The 11,615-nt window shown below is 38.8% G+C and overlaps 1 protein-coding gene across 1 annotated transcript; it reads right to left on the reverse strand.

The window, feature by feature from the left end:
- Nucleotides 1-9,248: 9,248 nt before the first annotated feature.
- On the reverse strand, nucleotides 9,249-10,208 carry LOC128504705 (olfactory receptor 1509-like). Its single transcript, XM_053474919.1, has one exon. It carries the CDS (start codon nucleotides 10,206-10,208, stop codon nucleotides 9,249-9,251), a length of 960 nt encoding a protein of 319 aa, XP_053330894.1.
- Between the last annotated feature and the right edge of the window lie 1,407 nt (nucleotides 10,209-11,615).

The following is an 11,615-nucleotide window of genomic DNA, read 5'->3' on the forward strand; positions in this document are numbered from 1 at the left end:
TCTTCAGGCTTAGCTATGCTCTTCAGCTCTGTTGACCTCTTATCAGAACTGAATTCCATCACAAATGCTCCAGTTGTTTTAGTGCCATCAAATCCACTCGTAAGAAACTCCAGTCCCTTATTCAGAGGCTTTTTGTACCAGAACATTGTGTCCTTGCTAGTAACATTCTGCTGACATGGGATAATGAAGTGGTTTCCTTCTTTCACTCTCATCTCATCAGGCTGAAAAACTTGGCACTGGCATGTACTAATAACTAGAAAGGAAAAAAGCCAAAACAATAATGCAACATCAATGCCCTGAAATGGGCTTTAGGTGTAATAAAATTGGCATTTCAGTAAAACCTTTTATAAAAAAAAAAAGAGAGAAATATAATTAATTTATGTGAACTTTAAAACAAATTTTAAACCACTTATTCAAAATACTAGGGATATTGTAAGAACTATAAATTATAGATATGCTGTCATAAAAATATAGTCAATAATATATGTGTAAGCTAAAACCCCCTTACATAGAATAAGTGATGAAACAAGAAGCCTGCACATTGTGGGTGTTCAGACAGTATTGTGCTCAGAGTTGTTTCAAACAAATGTTTCCTTTTAAGGGTTTCTTCTTTTGGTTGCAGCTCCACCTCCTTTCTATTTTATGAAATTGCCTCATCATACTTTGTTAAAAGAGAACATATACCGTATTGGCTTGATTATAGGCCACACTTGATTATAGGCCGGAAATAGTTTGGTGCTATTTTTTTAAAAAAAATATTTTTAAAGAAAAAATACACATTTGTGGAATGGTAAAACAGTATTTTACCTAATGCACAGGAATATGTGTATTTTAACTTTAGTCAGTATAGGTTATATACAAGCAGAAATTTGGAAAACCAATAGCCATTTTAAGCCCCCCCCTTAATTCATAATGCACCTTACTTATAGATATGCCACTCTGCTTCCTAGATAAGGCACTCTGTTCCCTAGATATGCCACTCTGCCCCCCAGATATTCCACCCTGACACCAGATATGCGACTCTGCTCCCTAGATATGACACTTTACTGACCCCCGACTTACCAATGCAGCCAAAGACTCCCTGGTGTCTAGCGGGGGCAGCCAGTTAACGTCTGCGTGATGTGCGTAGACAACCTTTGCTGCTGCTCGCCACTTCCGCCGGGGCTTCCGTGCCAGTGCTCCGTCATAGAAGCCCCGGCAGAAGTGCTGGCAGCAGCAGAGATTGTCTGCACGCATCGCACAGGCGTTCAGCCCGGTACTTCGGCTTGGGCTTCTATTGTGGAGCACCGGAAGGTGATGTAACGCCGGCGCCCTGTCTTAGAAGCTCTTACATAAGCAGCAGAGGTTGTCTGCATCGGGCAGACATCCACCGCCTGCCAGAGAGGAGGATCTAGGTCCTCTTCCACGCTCCGGGGGACCTGGATCATAACCTTGCTTCTAGGCCACAGCAGGGCTAAATGAAAAGGACACACCTGCCCGATGCCTGGAACAGCATCCCTGTGCTAAACCCGGGTTATAGACCTCACCCCCACTTTAAAGACTTAAAGTGGGTGGGGGGGAGTGCGGCCTATAATCTGGCAAGTACGGTACTAGCCTGCATTATAAAATATTACCAGGATTTTTTAATAAAAAAATGGCTACTAAACAACAATAATGTAAAGTCATGACAACTATCTTATAGGGTCCACAAAATAAAATCATATGGTCATTCCAATTTAACTAAGAAAACAATATAATTTAATAGAAGCCACAAGAAAAAGTGTTCTTTAAGAGCTGGATCTACTGTATATCTGATAAACAGTAATATGTTTCCCCCTGGTGGTAAGCAATTATCTTGCAAGACGCAAGTTGTATGTATGTTTGCATATACAGTATTAGACTTGTGCATAAAGATTCAGATTTTCAGATACAGATTCAGATATGTATGCATATACAGTATTAGACTTGTGCATAAAGATTCAGATTTTCATTAGAATTTGATTTTTGGCACTCTCTGTCAGGCTGTCTTAATTGGATGAATGGGGGAGTGGTTGTCCCTGTGATGCACGGCAAGGCTCGGCCCTGATGGGGAGGTGGTCCAGGATAATGAAGTACAGGATAATGCAGACAGATCCGTAAATAAAGAGTAGTGTTTCTATGCTTCTTATTCTCTGAAGGTTCATCTGCATTATTCTGGCGTCCTGGAGCACATCATGGTTGATCCTCGGCTTGTACCACAGGGACAACCTCCAATCAGGGGAGAGGTTGGCCACACGGTGATGCAGAAGTGCTCCTGGAGGCCCTGGTAACACAGCAGATCATCAGGAGAAGTCTGAACTGTTTTGCTAATAAATAATTGGGTATGTCAAGAAGGCCTTGCAGCAGTTGGCCAAAAACAGCCTTTATAAAAATTGAAATGGTACCTGAAAGAAAGAGAAAGATTGTCTGGCCAGGATCAGACATCAGTAAGTAGTAAGATGAAAAAGTGAACTTGGAATTGCCACCGGAAATTCAATCGGACAATGGTCAAATCCATAAAACAATGGGTGGAGGAACATTATGTGCACTGGGTATTTCACGTTCCTTATTACCCACAACCAGCAGTGCTTATAGAGTGCATGAACGATCAGCTGAACAAATCGATAGAGCCAAATACTTTACTTGGGTGGGATCAGGAGTTGGATTTATATAATGGCAGCAGTTAGACTTGTGCATTTGTTTATATATGAACTTTATTATTAACGAAAATTGCCTGTTTCAAGCCTTCATTAGAATCTACCATAATGAGGGCCATCTCTGACGAAACTGACGAAAACAAACTGCAAAAGTGACAAAAATTCATTATTTGTCATAACACGTAGCTGCTGCCATTACAAGCCGTTTTGATGAGGTAAAGTGGAAGGGACTGCGTGACGGAGGGTACATATCAATGTCTGATCGGTAGAAGTAGCCAAAAAATGTGATGGTTATGGCTATGATTGATATGTCCAGCAACCGGTGGGAGTTTTTACTCTGGCCAATCAGCATTTACAAGGTGAAGAGAAAAAATAGAATCAAATACCCCCTCAAACAATGATAGGGACGTAGACCTTACCTACTCATTTTGGTCCAGCAGTTGTTTTAAGAAGTAAAAAAGTATTGAATAGAGAGAACCGAAAATACAAATGGGGAGCCCCAGAAATTACAAGTATGGGGAGAAATGGGACCCAGAAAATACAGGTCCTGGAGGTGATGGCTAAACTGAAAATAATCCCCAGAGAAGTAGATAACATTTTTTCTGTTGATAGAGGAGGAAACTAATCCTCAATATTTTCCTTCCTCCAGGTTGGTCTTCCTACAGTGAGTTTCTGGTGGGATGCAGCCTTGTTGTCAGGGTCCATCCAGGCTGCGGCGCTGCATATCTCTGTTTTTCCCTGCCTTGCCTCAGTTCCCATGTTTTGCTGTGGTCCACTCCTGGATTTCTGTATGCTGTCCTGAATCTCTGATTCCTTGATTCCAGTCTTGCTCTTTGCTTCAGCTCCTGTTTCCTTTATAAGGTGTGTCCCACCCGTTTGTTCTGTTTGTCTCAGTCTGCAGTCTAAAGGTATGTCCTTCTCGGTTCTGTGTTTGGATTCAATGTTTGGTTTATCAGTACTTTCGTATGCAGGGCTTAGCGTTAGGACCCACCGTCATTGGGTAAGCATCCTTGCTTAAAGGAGAAGCGTCCGAGGATTCCGGCTCCTCACTCCTTCCCATGTGTTCCTTGCCGTGTTCCCTGTCCTTTGCTGCAGCATCCTGCACATGATTCCAGTGCTATGTTTCATGCCTGCTCCAGGGTGCCTGCAGGATATCTCCAAGTTTGTTCGTTTTGTTAGATCCTAGTTTTGTTTGGATTTCCACATCCAGCCACGTTTGGGTCTGCCTTGTTCTGGACTACATCTGCTATGTCAGGGCTCTGGTATGTGGCTGCACAACCCTAGGTGCTCAACACCCGGCACCAGGCCCTGTCCTACTCCACTCCTGCGCAATACCTCCTGAACTCCATCTTTGGGCGCACCGGGTCTTTACAGTTGTCTTTATGGACCCGGTTCCTGACACTTGTTCTCCGGCCGCAGGACTTAAAGGGGAGTGAACTACAAAGGGGTAGAGGGTATATAGTGAGTAGGGAAAGAGGAGTGAGAGGTGTTAAAAAGTAATAAGGGAGGCAGAAGGGGTCGAAAGTGATAAGGGAGGGAGAAAGGGTAGAAAGTGATAAGGGAGGGAGAAGAGGTAGAAAGAGATAAGGGAGGGAGAAGGGGTAGAAAGTCATAAGGGAGGGAGAAGGGGTAGAAAGTCATAAGGGAGGGAGAGGGAGTAGAAAGTGATAAGGGAGGGAGAGGGGGTAGAAAGTGATAAGGGAGGGAGATGGGGTAAATAGTGAGAAAGAGGGTAGTAAGAATATTGAAATAAATAAAGTGTGAATGAGTGAGAGTATAAATTAATGTGTGAATGAATTGTCTGAATGAGGGAGAGCATGAATTAACTCATGCTCTCCCTCATTCAGACAATTCATTCACACATTAATTTATACTCTCACTCATTCACACTTTATTTATTTCAATATTCTTTAACATGTGGATGAATTGTCTGAATGAGGGAGAGCATGAGTTAATATGTGGATGAATTGTCTGAATGAGGGAGACCATAAGTTAATATGTGGATGAATTGTCTGAATGATGGAGAGCATGAGTTAATACGTGGGTGAATTGTCTGAATGAGGAAGAGCATGAGTTGTCTGAATGAGGGAGACAATGAGTTGATATGTGGATGAATTGTCTGAATGAGGGAGAGCATGAGTTAATATGTGGATGAATTGTCTGAATGATGGAGAGCATGAGTTAATATGTGGATGAATTGTCTGAATGAGGGAGAGCATGAGTTAATATGTGGATGAATTGTCTGAATGAGGGAGAGCATGTGTTAATATGTGGATGAATTGTCTGAATGAGGGAGAGCATGAGTTAATATGTGGATGAATTGTCTGAATGAGGGAGAGCATGAGTTAATATGTGGATGAGTTGTCTGAATGAGGGAGAGCATGAGTTAATATGTGGATGAATTGTCTGAATGAGGGAGAGCATGAGTTAATGTGTGGATGAATTGTCTGAATGAGGGAGAGCATGAGTCAATGTGTGGATGAATTGTCTGAATGAGGGAGAGCATGAGTTAATGTGTGGATGAATTGTCTGAATGAGGGAGAGCATGAGTCAATGTGTGGATGAATTGTCTGAATGAGGGAGAGCATGAGCTAATGTGTGGATGAATTGTCTGAATGAGGGAGAGCATGAGCTAATGTGTGGATGAATTGTCTGAATGAGGGAGAGCATGAGTTAATGTGTGGATGAATTGTTTGAATGAGGCAGAGCATGAGTTAATGTGTGGATGAATTGTCTGAATGAGGGAGAGCATGAGTTAATGTGTGGATGAATTGTCTGAATGAGGGAGAGCATGAGTTAATGTGTGGATGAATTGTCTGAATGAGGGAGAGCATGAGTTAATGTGTGGATGAATTGTCTGAATGAGGGAGAGCATGAGTTAATGTGTGGATGAATTGTCTGAATGGGGGAGAGCATGAGTTAATGTGTTTGTGTGCATCATAGATGTGTAATTGTGGAAGGGCAAATATGGCACTAGCAGGATGTTTGAGCCTTGGGGACCAAGATGGCACAGGCAGGGTGCATATGGGACAAAGATGGCACAGGCTGGTTGGGGACAAAGTTGACTTGTGCGGGGCTATTTGGGGACAAAGATGGTGTATCTTATGTGTTATCTGAGTGCTGGCCAGGTTCTATGCGGGCAGTGTGGACGCAAGGGCTGACTGTGGGGTGTGCAACCTGTGATCTATGCCTGTAATTTAGGGGGTTTTAAATATACATTTAATGCCGTGTTTTTATGTGAATTCCAATTGATCTGTACCTGCAAAGCTGGGTTTGTGTGTTATTCTGTAGATCCATATCTGCTATGCTATGTTTCCATACATTATTTATGTATACCTGCAAATATAGGGTTTGTATGTCTTGTTCAGTTGAATAATACCTGCAATGCTGTTTCCATGTATTTATTTGATCTGTACCTGCAATGCTACGTTTCATATATTATTATTGTATACCTGCAAATACAGGATTTGTATGTCTGATTCTGTTTATTTGATATATACCTTCAGTGCTGAGATCACAAGTGAATTTCAATTGATCTATACATGCAAAGCTGGGTTTGTGTGTTAATGTGTTGATCTATACCTGCTATTGGCAGCAGGGTCTAATATTTATATATATATATATTTATATATAAATCGGCAGCAGGGACTAATATTAATATATATCGGCAACTGGGGCTAATATTAATATATATGGGCAGCAGGGGCTAATATATATATATTTATATATATATCAACAGCAGGACCTAATATTTATATATATATATCGGCAGCAGGGTCTAATATTAACAAAACTGCCAGTTCTGCTGTAATTTTGAAATCATGTTTCAATCTTAGTCTTTACTTCAAAGAGATAAGTACTCATTATGTAGTTAACATATACATTTTTACATCTTTGTAAAAAATGTATGAATTAAATTAATGAAATATACACAATGGATGAGCAGCAGTACTTGTCAGTTATGCAGATGTTTCCTGTCACTTGTGAATAATTTCATTTTGGGTACTGATCGTGAACCAGCTGATATCACTGTGTCACTCACTGCACAGTAATATGTAGCAGCTACATCAGGCTTTGCTATGCTCTTCAGCTTTGTGGACCTCGTATCAGGATTGAATTCCATCACAAATGCTCCAACAGTTTTAGTGCCATCAAATCCACTCGTAAGAAACTCCAGACCCTTATTCGGATGCTTTTTATACCAGAACATTGTATTCTTGCTAGTAACATTCTGCTGACATGAAATAATAAAGCGGTCTCCTTCAATCACATTGATTTCATCAGGCTGGAAAACTTGGCATCGGGATGTGCAAATAACTGTGAAAGAACATAGACAACAGCAATCCAGTATCAATGCTGTTTCAGTGCCCTACAATACTGTAAATGTGTTTCAAGTGAGTAGTTCATTGAACTTTTTTTAAAGATAAAGAAAAAAATATAATTTAAAGTTACTACGCAAAGTTTGCAATGAATTACTAATCACTTAATATTATTAGGAATACAAAATGTGGAAACCCACTCTTACCCAGAAAGAGTGATGAAACAAGAAGCCAGCACATGATAAGTCGAGTATTCAAACTGTATTTTGCTCCGAGTTCTTTGAAACAACTATTTACTTTTACTTTTTCGTTTAGGTGGTGGCTCCACCTCTTTTGTATATTACGAAGTTGCCCCACTGTACTTTGTTAAAAGATAACCTGTAAGAACATGGGTGAGCATACCAACGCACCCACTTTTCTTTAGTATGGATTTTATATCAAAGTGTACAGGGGAGTGTAGTCATGAGACATTACGGAGGTTATTATATCATACTTGTATATCATATACTGTATATGTAATAGAGAAGGTACCTACAACAAGGTTGAGACAGCATATAACATGTTAAAATTCTCGGGTTCAAAATTTCAAAGGACATTATATAAAAGCTAAAAAAATAAATAAAAAATATATATATACATACAGTATCTCACAAAAGTGACTACACCTCTCACATTTTTGTAAATATTTTATTATATCTTTTCATATGACAACACTGAAGAAATGTCACTCGGCTACAATGTAAAGTAGTGAGTGTACAGCCTGTATAACAGTGTAAATTTGCTATCCCCTCAAAATAACTCAACACACAGCAACTAATGTCTAAACCTTGGCAACAAAAGTGATGCTGTGTGTGGTCTGAGCACTGACAGGCTGACCCCCCCCAACCCCTTCAACCTCTACAGCAATGCTGGCAGCACTCATATGTCTATTTCCCAAAGACAACCTCTGGATATGACGCTGAGCATGTGCACTCAACTTCTTTGGTCGACCTTATCGAGGCCTGTTCTAAGTGGAACCTGTCCTGTGAAACCACAGTATTGTCTTGCCCACTGTGCTGCAGCTCAGTTTCAGGGTCTTGGCACTCTTCTTATAGCCTAGGCCATCTTTATGTAGAGCAACAATTCTTTTTTTCAGATCCTCAGAGAGTCCTTTGTCATGTGGTGCCATGTTGAACTTCCAGTTACCAGTATGAGAGAGTGTGAGAGCGATAACACCAAATTTAACACACCTGCTCCTCATTCACACCTGAGACCTTGTAACACTAAAAAGTCACATGATGCCGGGGAGGGGAAATGGCTAATTTTGTGTATATATATATATATATATATATATATATATATATATATATATATATATATATATATTGTACTCGGGCTCCAATAGATTCAGGGAGAACTTGAATTAAGTTTAGACATAAGTAATTGTTAACCAGGACCATGTGATTTGGGACACAGTGGATTTGTGTGCCAATTCTATTCTTTTACAGTGTATTATGCAATAATACGATATGTATTTCCTTTCTGTTGTAGAATAGTATTTATATGATAGGGTAGCTTTGAATGCTCACTATAAAAACCCACCCGTTCAGAGACGTGTACAAGCAATCATGTTAATACTCCACAACCTGCATTCTAGTGAAGAAAACATCTGCGCCCCTAACTTTCTGATCACCAAATAGAGGTCTGACTATAAGACTAAAATCGAGATCCCCCCGCAGAACTTCAGGTGAAGGTGAAGAATAAAAAATGATAAGATAGAATGATGATACAACATGCTATTATCAGTATATGCTCTGCATAAAAAGAAGATTCTGGTTACCTCTGATGTTCTGATTAAGGTCAATATCCCTCAATAAAAACGAAAATGATTACCATAGAAATATCCAACAAGGTTATTATATACACTCATCAGCTGTATCCTACACAACAATTAACATGTATAACTATGTAATAAATACGATTAAATGCTTTATAGAAGTTACCAAGGAATAATTATTTATTGTAAATATTTATATATTATTATTATGTATTGTTTTATATCGCACCATCAAATTCTGTAGCGCTGTACAATGGGTGGACAGGACATAGCAAGTAGTATGTAACATAACAATTTGATTTACAGAGATCCTGCTGAAACAAGTTTACAATCTAGAGGGATTTAGGGTGTATTACACAATAGGTAAAAGTGCCATTATTATGGATGGACCAGCCACACTAGTAAAAGTATTGTAGGAGGGGGACGAGGAAAGGTGAGCTAAAGGAATATGGGAGGGCTTTAGTCATTAATATCTATGTTGGATAGACCTTTGAAGGTCATCTTCCCTCGTAGAAGTTTTTTTAATGCTTTTTTCATATCTTGGTTTCTTAACGTGTAAATAATGGGGTTCATTAGAGGAGTCAGTACTGTGTAGAGCACAGATACCACCTTATCTGCTGGATAATTGACAGGCGGTCTTAAGTATATAAAAACACACGGTCCAAAAAAGAATGTGACAACTAGGACATGGGAAGCACATGTAGAGAAAGCTTTACTCCTCCCATCAGCTGAGGGCATTTTTAAAATGGTTGCAATAATTCCAATGTAGGAGAACAGGAGAACTACAAAGCAACTGAGAGAGATCATTCCACTATTAGCTACAATAAAGATATCAATGAAATATGTGTCAGAACAGGCCAGCACAGAGAGTGGGTGTACATCACAAAAGTAGTGGTTTATTCTGTTAGGACCGCAGAAAGGTAACTGGTAGGTCAGAAATGCTTGTGTGAAAGAGTGCAGGAAGCCAGCTAGCCAGACAGATACCATCAGCCAGAAGCAGAACCTTTGATGCATTACAATGTGATACATTAGTGGGTTGCAAATCGCCACGTAACGATCATAGGCCATTATAGTCAATAAGAAGCACTCTGTGCCACCAAATAAATGCAGAAAAAATAGTTGAGAAATGCATTGATTAAAAGTGATGGTCTTATATTCCAAAAAGACATGGCTAAGCATCTTAGGAATGGTGACAGTGGAGTAACACAAGTCCAAAAATGACAAGTTGCTGAGGAAGAAATACATTGGGGAACAGAAGTGTTTGTCTGCATTGACCACAGTAATAATGAGAGAGTTCCCTAACAAAGTTATCAAGTACAAGACTAGAAACAGAGAAAAGAAAGTGACCTGCAACTGAAATGACTGAGAGAGGCCACTGAGGATGAACTCAGAAACTGTGCTTTGGTTTTCAGACGCCATTCTCTTTGTGACCTAAGTAAAAAAAAAACACATTAACATTTACAAAATACATAACTATCTGGAAAATATTAACTTATTTCATGAATATTAATGCATATATTAATTATTCATTTTTATCTGTTAATCAGCATTTCCCATAATCAGGATTAGGGAAAATTAAAATATACTGTATATATATATATATATATATATATATATATATATATATATATATATATATATTGTCAAACAATGCAATATATCGTTATTTGTTATAACCATCAATTAGGTTATAGTGTTGAATATGACTCAATAAATTCAAGCTGCACAATTTATTCAAAAGAGTAGAAATCATCCTGTTGATTCTGTACATTAATACTGATTAGGGCACTCAAACTTTGGCTAATGTGAGTTGCCTAATACAGTATTCTGTGTTGTCTATGCCCACTTCAAGATGAAACTGTAATAGTCTGTCATCTTTATTAGGAGACTATTCAGTGATATAACTCTTCATTTAAAAGCTGTTTAGATGTTTGCCAAAAATATAACCACCAAACAACACCCCCTTCCAATGTTATGTTCTTTTCATTTAGCCATCTCCTTTTGTACCGATTTTATGCTAGTGAGGACAGGAGAGTGTAATCATGAGACATTACAGAGGTTATGTGTAGGTCTCCCTTTCCACCTTCAAAACCATGCAGTAACATTTGAATAATAACCCTCATCCTTCCTTTAAAAAGTACAATACAAAGATCTCTCACAATCGACTACATTATATCATACTTTAATATGCTCAAATTAGTTCAAATACTCACCTGAGTAGATGAAACTTTGAAATTCTGTCCATGCACTATAAATGTAATAGAGAAGTTGGTTATGGCAAAGTTGAGACAGGAAATAATCTGTTAAAATGTTCAGGTTTAAAGAAACATATTACATAAAGGCTAAAATAATTTTAATGTATGTACCCTTGGTAAATATGAGCATAGAATGCTGTAAAATTGCATGTATTATTTAACCCTTTGATCTTTTCTTAAAAAAAAAATATATGTGTGGCACAATTATTGGCACTCCTATGAATTTACAGTGAAGGAAAAAAATATTTGATCCCCTGCTGATTTTGTACGTTTGCCCACTGACAAAGACATGATAATTTTATTTAATTTCAAATAAATTATAACTTGATTTGCATTTTACTCAGTGAAATAAGTATTTGATCCCCTGTCAATCAGCAAGATATCTGGCTCCTGTTTTTTATACAGGTAACGAGCTGAGATTAGAAGCACTCTCCTAAAGGGAGTACTCCTAATCTCAGTTTGCTACCTGTATAAAAGACACCTGTCCACAGAATCAATCAATCAGATTCCAAACTATCCACCATGACCAAGACCAAAGAGCTGTCCAAGGATGTCAGGAACCTACACAAGG

Source organism: Spea bombifrons, chromosome 1, assembly GCF_027358695.1.
Source record: "Spea bombifrons isolate aSpeBom1 chromosome 1, aSpeBom1.2.pri, whole genome shotgun sequence".
In the NCBI taxonomy this organism is placed as follows: Eukaryota; Metazoa; Chordata; class Amphibia; order Anura; family Pelobatidae; genus Spea; species Spea bombifrons.